This window comes from Antennarius striatus, chromosome 23 (genome assembly GCF_040054535.1).
Source record: "Antennarius striatus isolate MH-2024 chromosome 23, ASM4005453v1, whole genome shotgun sequence".
Taxonomy (NCBI): Eukaryota; Metazoa; Chordata; class Actinopteri; order Lophiiformes; family Antennariidae; genus Antennarius; species Antennarius striatus.
The window spans coordinates 12,479,001-12,491,861 of NC_090798.1; the positions used below are offsets into that span (position 1 = coordinate 12,479,001).

At 42.6% G+C, this 12,861-nt stretch overlaps 1 protein-coding gene across 6 annotated transcripts in view; it reads right to left on the minus strand.

Annotated features, from left to right (window-relative positions):
- Positions 1 to 12,457, minus strand: part of LOC137590262 (RNA-binding protein with multiple splicing-like) — a 28,413-nt gene extending 15,956 nt beyond the window's left edge. For 2 of the 6 annotated variants that reach the window (XR_011034344.1, XR_011034343.1), the window contains exons 1-2: positions 11,992 to 12,455; positions 340 to 417 (exon numbers count right to left, since the gene is read on the minus strand). Coding sequence is in view for 1 of the 6 variants with exons in the window: in XM_068307769.1 (XP_068163870.1) it covers positions 340 to 417; positions 11,992 to 12,057 (144 nt within the window). In the remaining 5 variants the exon portion in view is untranslated. Of the gene's footprint in view, positions 1 to 339; positions 418 to 11,991 lie in introns of all 6 variants that reach the window. The other 4 variants (XR_011034345.1, XR_011034342.1, XR_011034341.1 and 1 more) reach the window with 4 other exon arrangements.
- Between the last annotated feature and the right edge of the window lie 404 nt (positions 12,458 to 12,861).

The following is a 12,861-nucleotide window of genomic DNA, read 5'->3' on the forward strand; positions in this document are numbered from 1 at the left end:
TTTTCTCTCAAAATGGAACGGCGGGTCAGGAAACATGCATCCACCTGAACCAGGCTGTCAAGCCTGCGACAAAGGGGGGAGTTTTCTGAGGTGAAGCAGATAGCTTTGCTTTTTGCTTTCGCAGGCGTTGAGCCATTTTTCCATGAGACACACACATACATAAGCTTCCCATGGATCAAGATGTGATTGAACCTCGGCTTTAGGAGCACAGACGCTTCAACCTCGCGGGAGAGTTTCCATTGCTGTTTATTTCATCACCATTAATGGAGGTCCCATTGACTGGTGGAAAGAGGAGCAGCTAAGAATAGCTACAGATCCATTTAAAACATACAAACATACCTTAAATGGTCTGAACAGTAGATAGAGCTCCCGCGGCTTAATATCCAGCGGTAGCCCACTGACGAATAGCGTTCGGACCTGAAGAAGACAAGAGAGAGAGATCATGTATTTTTCATTAACCCCTAGCCGGTATAAATAGCTGCCAGTAACACCAGGTTGATGGATAAGGGCACCGGAATAAGTGAAATACTTCTCTAGGTTGGCTTGACACTAAAAGAATAGACTTTCTTAAATACTGATAGGCACGTCTTTCAGCTCAGTAAACTCACTCACACACACACACCTTTCCACAGTGCAAGTATTGTTTCCTCCTGTGTGCTTTTGTTTTATGGCAACCCTACCTCGCAGCTCCAGCCTGTTTTACATTTGAACTTTTCAACTTGCAGCCTGAGCCGTTACTGCAGAGGAATTAAAATGTGTACGTTCACAAAGAGACACCAAAGACAAGTTTATTTGCTGTGGCGCACGGTGAGTAGGAGGAGGTTGAAAAATAAAATTTTAAAAAATCACAGCGGGAATAACATGAAAGTGACTCAGAAGATGTTAAGAGTTTTGTGTCAGAGAAAATATATACGCCGTGTTGGTTTCAAAGCAGGTTTGGGCTGGTCAGAAAGCAATTTTATGCTCACTGGTATCGTTTGATGAGGTAGGGATGTACTGCCATTTTTAAATTTTAAACTATATCCATGTAGAACTGAAAAATCTGTGTCCAAGATCGCAGATATTCGAAAGATAGAACTTCATTTGAGTGGAAATGATTGACCTTAAACATGTGTGGATTATCCTGAAATTAGCAAAGATTCCCCAAGACTCATTATAGAGCTTGTATAAAATGTGTTGCACCTGCATACATATCAGTAGCAAGAGATTTTTGTTAGCTTATTTTAGCAAATATTTATCTTATGTGTTAAATCTGTTAAAAACCCCCCAATAAAATCCATACATCCCCTTCTTGTCCTCTCCTTATCCAGTGTCGGGAGTCTAAGCAGGGTATCCCCCAGCAACAAAAATAATAATCTGAAATTCTGGTTCTGGTTCTTTCACCAGACTAATGTTATAAATAGCATTTGGCAAAAGTTCTTCAATAGAAATTGTAAAAAAAAAAAAAGGGAAATCTGGCAAACATGTTAAAATGGCCCAAGTCTGGGGGTTACCTTACCATCTGGGTGTGAACTTTTGCTAATTCAATCTTTCCTACATTTGTTTTCTTCAGGATTTGTGACACTAGTCTGACAGGTTGGTGGTGTTTGATTCCAAATGCCAACAGACATCCCATACATGTCACCATGTCCACGAAGCTTGAGTGAACAGCAGTGGTTCTTTCAACAGCGTGCAGAAACATAAGCAGCACTTAGCCAAAGCAGACAAGACACAGGTGCTGAGACGTCAGCCAATGGATGGAGATCGGTTTACAGCGTGGAGGTGATGAAACCAGAAGTATCTGTGGGTCGCAAATAATTATAGATACTTCTGTCCTCAATAACGGGTCAACACAGGAGCCGTTAATGCTGCTATTTCATGCTATAGACTATCATATCTGTTGATTTTTGCATTTAAACCTCCCTGAATCTCCAAAAAGTGGCGTTTAGATAACCCATATTAAAGAATAGATGCATTCAAGGACCTGTCAGACAGCTCCATCACCTAAACGAACAACAATCACATTCCAAACCTGGTATTATCACCTAACTGAAGTTGGCTCGCAAACATAAAACAACCGCTTTAATGCATGAAGCAAACAATGCACATCTGGCAGACGAACTCCACCCAGATCAATGTCAAGATGTGTAACCTAATTATTTGTTCAATATTTGAATTCTATTTGACGTTTAAGTTAGAATAAAACACTGGGTATGCAATTACACAGAAGATTCAAAGCTCCCAGATTCATTAGATAATAGACTCCCAACTGGGGGAGCCAGAGGAAATGCTGAACTAACACTACACCTCATTCCCACATGTAACCCGATGCGCCCCGTTGATGCCAACGACCGAGCGCCACACAAACAGAGGAGCTTAGCAACTGGGGTAGCAATAGCTGCGGAGTGCCAAACAGATCTCTGCTCGCCGACTTTCTCACCTTTGCTGTTATCTTATCTTATCTGAGCCAAACTCTGCAGGGTCGAAGCTGTGTTCTGTCTATGGCCTTCCTGTTTGAGCTCCTATAGAGGGTCTCCTTGTATGGAGTGATACGGGGAACAAAGGATCCAAACAGGATGGCATCAATCATGCACATGAAGGGCAGTCGCTAGCAGCTCATTCAAATAATAGCTCTTAGTAAAAAAGTGATAAAATTAAGGGGAATAGTGAAACTCAAAATCCAAAGTGACAATATTGTGACTTTTCTATCAGGGACTAGTTTTGTTTCTGCTCTACTGTTTCACATGGTGCCCAAAAGAATGCCGTCAGTGTCAAAAGACCTGATATTAAAAACACACTCAATCCATTTGGGTATTTTTGCACAATAATGCAGATGGTGACGTGAACACGAGGTTAGCACATATCTTAAGTGAAGTGGAGACAAACAAGAACGAGCAGCCAGAACAATGGCACATTCATGTCCGTGTCCAACCTCATTCCTGAGGCTTCCTGACGTCAGCTGTTGTGATATATGATCGATTGGCGGCGTCTGGTTGTGTACGCGTGCGCCGGACACGGGATGATTCATGGGCACGGCTCCCTCCTGCAGACATCTGCTGTTGATTACAGTATCAGTCTACAACTACGCCGCTTTGATGCAAGCTCGTAGTACTGTACACGTGGTGGCACCAGGTAAAGGGAGGCACTCGGTTTCATTATGCAGTAAACTGAACTGAAGGTCAAATGAAGGGGTTCAGAAGTTTCTACCTGTTCATAAAGACAAGATAACCCCTTTCAACTGTTTAATGGTTCTTTGAGCATCACATGCCTTAATTTCCATATTGCTGAGTAGCCTGGTATAGGTCTTTGAATCATTGACCGTTTATAGCGTGCTCACATGGCAACACGCAGGCGAGGCTTTGATCAAAAACAGCAGTCCCTGCCTACTACAAGCCAGCTGAGTACTTCACAGCCGGCTACCAGCGCAGTTCCCTGGCAACACCTCAGAGGAGGCACAGCAGAGCGAGGAGCCCCCAGGCCAAAAAACATCAGATCTTATTAAGACCACTTCTGGAGCAAGTCCCAGCGGATCAATGTACCTCTAATCAGAGATCCTTGACTCCACAAGCCCTGGGATGAGGTCATCATCTTATTGATACTCTCTCATTGCACTTTCAGGGTTTGCTGGTGCCACACAAGGGCTGGAGACGGAGCGGCGATGGCGCTCGCAACCACATTCAACAATTATCTAGAGCGTTATCCGAAAGGATAAGATTCATGGCAGCATGGATCTTACCAAGTGCCTTCCGAACGGCTTACAAGGAGCTTATATCAGTAAAATAAATACTTTTTTCTCAATAAAATGTAAAAGGTGACTCTAGTTTTTAGCATTCCTGACTCTAATCATCGAACAGTTCAAACTACGGTTGGCTATATCAAAACAGCTGTTGGCCTAATATATTAATCCACCAATTCTTTCTGCAAAACTGCAGATATTACTTGGAAATTGGCAAGAATGTAAATTATCCATCATTACGGCTGAAAAAACAAAGCCTGATCTACTACAACTATTCATTTGGAAGCAGCTGGTCAAATTTGAGTTTGGGCAATAATTTTTGCTGTTCCCCTTTGTTTTCACCTCCAAATATGTTTGGCTTGAAAGTTCTTTCCAAACCCGTGTGATTAACCAACCGGTTTTGTTTAGATGCCCGACTGGCTGGTTGTAGAGCCGTTGCTGTGATGTGACATCTCTTCCACGAACCATGTGAGCACAACACCACCAAGAGCTTAAAGAATTAGATCAAACACGCTTTAAAAGAACAAATTTACAAAGGGTGATAAATTTAGCGCTGAGCTCAGACATCTGGTGCTAAAAATATGTGTGAAACAATGAGATTTTTTTCCCCCCTGGCTTTGCTAACGAAGTGTCATCTACAGGAAACCGTTTGCTTGAAATTCGGCCCTTCAACCCAGAGCCCAAAGTTTCCACCACACATCCTTCCCATTGTCGAACGACAAAAAGCCCTAATGAGCAAAGTCAAAATTAAAAGCATAACTGCTTAATAGATGGAACAATAACCTCCATTGAAAGCCTAAAAAGGAAACCATTTCGAATTTCCTCCAGCAAGGAACACAATTTGTCAGCCGTCATAAAAGCTGCGTGATTTGTCTAATTAAATGAAGTAGCCTCTTATTCATGTGTCATTTTCACTCAGCTTGCTTGTATAAAATGTGTTGCACCTACTGCTTGAAATGCCTCATTGTGCCCTGTTTAACTTTCTCAGACATCTCACTTTAATTGAGTGTTTTTTTGACCGTTCATTCCGGCTGTAATGAGGGACACGACCTTGGCGTGATGTGAGATGATTACTTTTTGCTTCTCTCTATCTCCCATTGTGTGTGTCCATGTGTGTGCGTTTGACAGCCGAGTGAACTGTGTAAATGGAGCACCTTTGAGCTTCATGTGCTAGGACACAGCACTAACCTTGAAGCCTTGTAATAGGAGGTACAGTAGCCTATTGTAGCATCTATCTGCATGTAGCTACGCTGTGATTACCTGCATGGGAAATCAAAAAAAGCTCGGGAAATCTTTCATCGCACACCCACACGGGTCGCTTTCAAATGCACGCAGGAGTCCCGGTGTGACCGAGCTAAAAATCAAAGTCTACCCAAAAGCGTGTATGAGCTCAGAGCCGGTTGAGTTTTCTTGCATCATTTGAGAGCAGCGTTATTAAAAACAGCCAAACTGGTAGACTCCCACACTCCTTTTGCTATCTGAGTTGACACTGCTTTGAGTTGGTACCGCGTTCCATCAGCCTCGGTCTTCCTCTTCCATGTTGGAGGACTTGTGGACTGACCTGCTCCAGGTCCCGCCGAGGGGTGTCAGAAGACCGTAAATGGATGACTCCATTTGTCTGTTAATCGCCAGAGTCAAGTTTCACATTCGGGGTCAAGAGGTGATTGGGTTATTACGAAGGTTAGGGTTCAACTGAGAGGTTGAGTAAACTCAAAGAGTCACGACCGATCTGGGAGGAAAGTTTCTTTGTCTCTCTCGTCCTTCCACAAGTGCTTTTGACCAACAATTACAGCTCAGCAAGGTTTTGTAAATGTTCCAACAGGTTAACCTTTAAAAGACATTTAAAACAAATGACCTAGGAAAAGCAAGCAGGCTCCTACGTCACAGTGTTTTTCCCCCTCTTACTCCTTTCTTCCTTTCTCAATGACAGTTTCCCTTGTTTTAACTTAAACGCAGGGAAGAATACTCACGTTTTAATGAAACGCAAGTGCTCTTTCTGTCTTATTAGCAATTTCCAGCCTCGACAATAAGGCCTCAGGGTGCCATTTGGATGACAAGACAAGAGCGACTCTTTTACAGATTGTCAGTTTGAATCTTTGGCTTTCGCCTTACTGCTCAGAATCCTCCAGACTACTTTGCTCTCTTCTTCCTGTCTCTTATCTGATAAGTCTCGCTCAATGGACTTAACATTCCAAAGCACTCATTAAAGCAAACTAATCGGCGAAGTAGTCCTCATCCCATCCTGGACTCTCTTTGTTGCCACCTACCCAACTGGACAACTCAAACAGGTTTGAGGTTGGGTGGGCAGAGAGTTCGTCTCTGGTGCATGGCGTTACAAAAACAACAGATTCTTGGTCACCCTCTGTGACAAAGTCTGATGCTAATACATTCCCTTTATGTGATGGTGCAGCTGTTTTTCCAGTAGCCCCTTTTGCACAGTCCATTAAAGACAAGACCATTGTGTCTTTATTTTACAAAGACTGGCGAGTCATTGTCGTCAAACCTCTGAATTAGCAGAGGAAGTAGTACAGACGGAATGTGGGAACTCCTTAGCAGAGAAAAAGATCCCTTAACTCCTTATATATGTTCATAAACATCTGTCCATTGAATTCCTACTTCAACTAATGGTGTGTCAAAAAAGAAAGATTTAAACATCTAATTTTACATCTTCAGTTTGCTTAAAGTTCTACATCCTACATTTTGTCAATTTACAACAATGACAAACTGAGAAAATCATGAAAAAAATTAGACAAAATAATAAATTACTCTTTTTTTTTAAGGAAAATGGATGTAGCTACAGCCTTAAATGGAATTGTGGTTGACTTTAAGTCCACACATTTTAGTCTTTCATCCATAAGTGTCTCTAATGGCAACCCCAGCTGCTGTTCTTCAAATATAAAAATCTTTCTGTCAATGTTAATTACTTGAGTGTATCTTGCTAGTATGCATTTAGCTTGAATTAGTTTACTGTCAAAAGAGTAGAAGATTAATTATCCATCAACTAGTCATTCGAGGTCCAAGCTTCCAGCCAAATGAAAAAACAAGAACAAGAATCTGACGCTCATTCATTTCTAACATTGCTTGTTTCGGCACTGGCCCACCTTTTGGAGCTAATCTCGAGTACCTTGGCCTTGGATGACTGTTTCCTACTGGCAAGGACATTGTCTTTCAGCTGGATAGTCAGACAGAAAAGTTTTGCCCCGTTACCCTCCTGTCTTTAGGGCGCCACTGTTGACCATAAATGGTCCTTCTATTGAGATATTTCAGGGTCATGCTTTCAACGTATGGGACGATAAGGGTAAAGGAGTTTCTCTACTGGGACTAAAATTGGCAAGAGAGAGCAGGATGGAGAAGGGAGTGGTAGGAAAAGGGGAGAAGAAGATTATAAACAGTACCAGGGCAGAGGGAGGGAGGCAACAAGGGAGGAAATGGTCAGAAAACGAGATAGCTAAAGAGAGGGAAGAAAAAGGCTGGGGCGTATGAAGGAAGGAGAGAAGGAAATGGTGAGGAAGGGAGATAGAAGAGTACAGAGGAAATTAGAAGAATTAACGAATTGTGAAGTGAAAAAAAAGTGCATGGCAAAAGACGATTATAGCACGAGAAAGCGAAATTAAGGGGAGGTGAGAGGACACAAAATCAGTAAGACAAAGCAAGATGGCGGCTGTCGTCTCGCACAAAGTTAGACTTCTTTTATTTACAAAGGAAACTCACAGTTGACAGCTGAGGCCTTTCAAGATGAATAGCGCTACACGAGAGACATCTCGCCTCGCTCGTGGTCAGTTTTAAAAGTTCATTTATACTGTGGGTGCCAAAAAAACAACATAGGTATATGTATATTTAAATATCAACATCTTTTGATCGTCGATATTTTGCCTTCTTCTCACGTCAGTCTTGCCGGCGCTTTTGCCAGCCGTTTGTGACGCTAAGCCTTGTTGTTGTCTTTTCAAATACCTCTTGTCGCACAGCTGACAAATGGCTGGGATAAGATGACAATTCCCGCAGCGCTTTTATAAATAAACTCCTACCAATCAGACGAGGAGACGGAGCGACGTTTTTATATTTGCGCGAGTGAAGTTTTTATGTCGTTCTGAGAGTTTGAAGACTTAATCTGTAGTAAATCGCTGCATAAACTTTTCTTTGCTAAACCAAGAGGATTTTCTTTCTGCTCTATGATGACTACTTTACCCCACCGGCTCCCCTCCGGTAACGTTTCCTGTCACAGAACGTTAATATATCCGTGTGCCCTTTTCATAGATCCGTTCACGAGCCGCGACCACTGCGCTACGGACAGGCGTGGCCTCCCTCCGCGTCTCTATGCTGCACTACTCCCCACCTTCATCTCTTCATGGAAAAGGTCACACTGGCCACATGATCTGCTATTTGAAGAGGACCTGGTGGATACCCGGAGCAGGCCAAGCACAATCCAATTACACCCCAGGGAGATATGTCGCATTTGCTAAACTACTGAGTGATAGTCTCCATCTCTTCGGGAGCTTGTAAAGATCTACTTATATGTTTACGCTCAGTGGAACCAACAGACGTTTTAAAAGGTTTACAGTCCTGCTGCTTTTGACTGTGACATCCAGTCGTCGTAAGGACTTTTATAGAGTTTAAACAAAACTGTTTCCATCAAAGGAAAAAGCTCAAGAGTTCAGTTGTTTGTGTAAAATCAGGTGCGGTGTGACGGCGGACCTCCACTGCTGAGGAGGTTGGGCAGTCTCCACTTAAGTAAACACAAGTCAGGTAGAGAGGGATTGACAACAAGAAGGTCAAAGGTCGAGCTTAGCCGGGTGACTCTGTTACTACGATGCATTCCATGTAGTCACGACCTGTACAGCTTGTCCTCACCCGTTCTCTCCATCAGCATTCCTTCGTTCATTCTCTTCACTGTGTTCCATCCATTAACATGAATAATCACAAATAAATTATTTTCAGCACCGATTAAATATTTGTTTTTCCACCCAATTAGACAAAGAATATTGTGAAAAATTCATCATCTGAGTGTCTGAAGGCCACGAAGACGTTTTTTCGGTGCCTAATTTATTTCATTAAGTTCAAACCACAAAGGCATTAAATTTTTATTGACAGGAAACAGACGGTCAGCAGTTCTTTCTATTGGAGATGATGCATGATGAATTGATTGCTAAAATTTAGACGGCTTCTAATGAAGACGATCATTGTGAATCAATCTTCTGATAATGTGAGTGATTAATTGCTCAATCTAAAAACAGACAAATATTTGAGCAGTTAATTTGTAGAAATGTTTTAATTCTTCTATGAGAATCCTCTTAAATTTGCTTGACCAACCCCGTAGACCCCCCTCGGGACCAGTGTCCATACAAGGCCTGGAAAGTCTAGCTGTTCGAGGCGCATCTTTGACATTCACCACGGCGCGTTGGCCCACCTCGCCGATGAGTGGCGCGGGATGTGAAAGCATCCAGAACACCTGATAATAACACTTATCAACCCGGCCCACCAGATTAGATGTTGCTGCGGTCTGAATCCTGCATACCTCATCTGCAACAAGCCCATGTTTGGTGAGCGCTTGTCAAAGGAAGATAAAAATTAAGCGCTTGTCGAGGTTTGGTGAGCGGCGGTGACGCTGTGTGAGGTTGAGCAACGGAGCAGTGGCGAGAAACCGAAGCTCGTTACGGCCCTTAACCAAATCAGTCACCTATTGAGTCACATACTACAGTGTGCAAGAAGGGGGGAGTGTTCAGCATGTGAGAGTCATACCAGTAAGGTTGTTAAACTTTGACTCTCATTAAGTCATGGTTTATAGTTTGTGTTGTTTACCACTAAACTTGTTACGTGCTGATTTTATTGAATATTTCTTTCTGAAATTGTCACTTGGTTCTTAATTATTTTATTTATTTTGAATTTGAATCAAAGTCACAGTCAGAAACAATATAAAACACAACTACGGTAATACCTCGTTACTCGTAGTTAATGTGTTCCAGTACCACCCGCAAAAAATAAATTCTGCAAAATTGCGACAAAATATTAATTTTATTATTTACAGTAATTTAAACGTTTATGAACCTTCCCCATACTGATTTTAAACCACCTTCTATCTGAATTACCTTTTCCCACACTCATAGATTGTTTAAAGCACTTTTAAGTGTTTCTTTAATACGAGGAAGTGCGTTGCGTTCCGTGAGTCCCGGAAAGGAGCGCACTTCCGGATGCTGTCAGCCAATAGCGTGCTCTTACGGTATCACGTGACTACCTACTAAAAATGTAGTGAATCTTGAAGCACGGAAACGCAAGGGTTTACTCTATTACTCTTTCCACTGTCGTGCCGCTGTCTGTTGTTGTTGATGCATCCACAAGAGGGCAGTAAACATTAGCAACAACAAAAACAGCAACAGTAGAGGAAGTCGTAATAAACTATCTGGTATTAAAAAGCAAATACACCAAGCAACACTTTTCAATAAGCTTCTCCCTCTTCCTCGTTACATTTGTAGAGATTTGTCACATTTTGTTTGAATTACAGCGACACTGCCCCAGTGGTCTCCAGTGGTATTGCAGCATCTAATCCATTTTAAACATACCCTGTCGGGAAAAGTGCACCAAAACGAACGCAGAAACGCATCCATATTCAACTTTCACCCCACTGCCTCGTGTACTTTTGAGTGAATATTGTTACCTCTCCAGGCTTGCTTGTTCAGGTCTGTGTTTGCATACAAGATACCACATTTACGCACAAGGTAAAATGATGCTGTCTAAATTTCATGTTCAATTGCACTCTGGATGACTTCCAAACAGTTCCACAGCTATTAGATTCCTCCGGCCTTTACTCCATCTATTGCTCTGCCTTTTACACAATTCATGAGATGACTCCGGACGTCACATAAAGAAAAGTTATTCTTGATAGCTCTGAGATTTATCTATCTAGGAGGGATGTGACTAGTAATAACTCTCAGAGCTGATGCATGACTCAAAACATGTTCAGTTGGAAAAAGCATCAAACAGGAGGCATGAGAAAAAGTTCATTAAAATAGTCAAGAGTTGGAAGGCCATTTTGGGTATGATAAATCATGTTAGCACTACAACAAACGTGTCAAATGTGAAATATGAGTTATTCATGGAGGTGATGATTAAAAAATACTGTCGTGTGAGGTTCTTGTTGTCTTTGGTTGAATGAAAAAAAAACATTTTCTGAGGTGAAACAAAAGACATTTTGGCGAGAATTGAGAATACCATCAATGTTGTTCATATAATCTACGTCATCCATTAATCAAACACAAGACAAGCAAGCACACGGAGTGAAACCGAAGCTTGAAAGCTAACCTTTGCATGAGGTTTTTAGTTCTTTATCGTCGACCTCATCGGTGTGGCGCTGCAGTAACTCCCTGCTCCCACAGAAACCTCAGCAGTGGACCAAATATGGTGACGGGCCAGGCTGGGTCTGTTTGGCCAGCCAGTTTCACAGTCTCAAACTGAACAATGAGCTTCATCAACAGACTCCAAGAAAAATATCTGACATAACCCAGTACAGTACACCTTTCTGACATCACTCGGCTGTGGATGTGTGGAGCTCTGAGAAAACAAGTCCTTTTGAATAGAGATGCTTCCGTGCCAAAGAAAATCCTTAACCCCACACACACATGCAAAGAGCAACGCTGAAGACCAATTCACCAGGAGGGATAGAAACATCACGGATCAGAAAAATTGTGCAATATTTACAGAGGAGAAGGAGAAAAACTGATATTATCCTGTGTGTTTGGAGAGAAAATACTTTTTCACCTGAAACCAAACTGATTAATTCACATATTTCTGGACATTCTTTCATGGGCAGATAAGAGTGGGGAGGATTGCTTCACTGTCAAGCTTCTACTTGTTCGAAAACTCCATTTATTATTGCTTTTGTGTATTTGATGTCCGGTTGAAGCACCACTGGCACTAACTTTTCATTACTTATAATAAAATAATAATAACAATAATTGCTCTTTATTGTTCTTAGCATTTGTTGCACCTTAAGGTGAAGTTTTAAACAAAATAAAACCCTGCTGGCCTTGAGTTCCCAATAAAGATGACAGTTGTAGAATTTATTGAAATAATAAGTCTGACTTAATGAAAAGCGGATAATAAATGTAATAATAAAACTACAGGAGAAAGCCTTTGAGGCGTTTTTGAATAACAATATTAGCACTATAGAAGACAAAGTAGTCCGCGATGGTTAAAAAAAAGCTTCCGCAACTTCTAATAAAATTAAAATTACTCCGCTCGCGGCGCGAGCGCGGATGAGCTCGCGGGAGGGGCGGAACGCGTACCTCTTCTTCGTGGTTGGTGAATTCACTCTGCTCGTTCTCCTTCTCGATTTTGTTGTTATTCATCATGAGTTTGACTCTTTTGTCGCCCGCACCAGCGTCGTCTTCCTCCGCCGTCTTCCGTTTCTGTGTCGCTCCGCTCGCCTCCTCCAGGACTCGGGTGTGAAACGCGCCCACCGACAGACAGGTAAGCAGTCCGCGCGCGGCCCCACCGTCCTTCTGACACCAGCCTCCCCTCCGCTACTTTGGCCACATCAATGCCCGGAACGGAGACGTGTCTGCGGGTGGATGGAGGGCAGCGGAGACGGAGTGCGCTGCGAGCGGCGGGAGTCTGCTGCCGTCAGATATTCCTTCCCGTCATTCCCTGGAACGATTCTCCGGAGGCTCGCGCGCGGCTGTTCCCCCAATGAGAGGCGGTTAAATGTTCATCGTTCGCCGCCGCGAGCGAACTTCTCTCCTCCTCGTCGCGTGAGGGAGGGAGGGGGAGGGCTTTAGGGTGGGGTTAAAGGGTGGGATGCGCCGTCTGCTCGGCTTTAACAAGTTTCACCGCGTGCTTCCAGAGCGACTGTGGGTGATCACCGACCTCCCATCAGTCACTGCGGCACAGGAGTAACGTGATTACAGTGTGGGATCTACGCGCTTCCAGCTGCTATGTAGCGTTATTAGCATGCACATTATACATGTACTTTTTGTCATCATAAATAAAAGATATAAATAAAACTTAGGAATCTTAGCCCATTCCCAAAGCAACACTTTCCCGTTTTGGGGGGGTTTTCCACCTCTTTCAAAAGAGATCAATAAAACTTAGAATCCTAATTTATTAATTATCCTTTAAATTTTATGATTTTATGTCCTTACAAGCCCAACTATTAT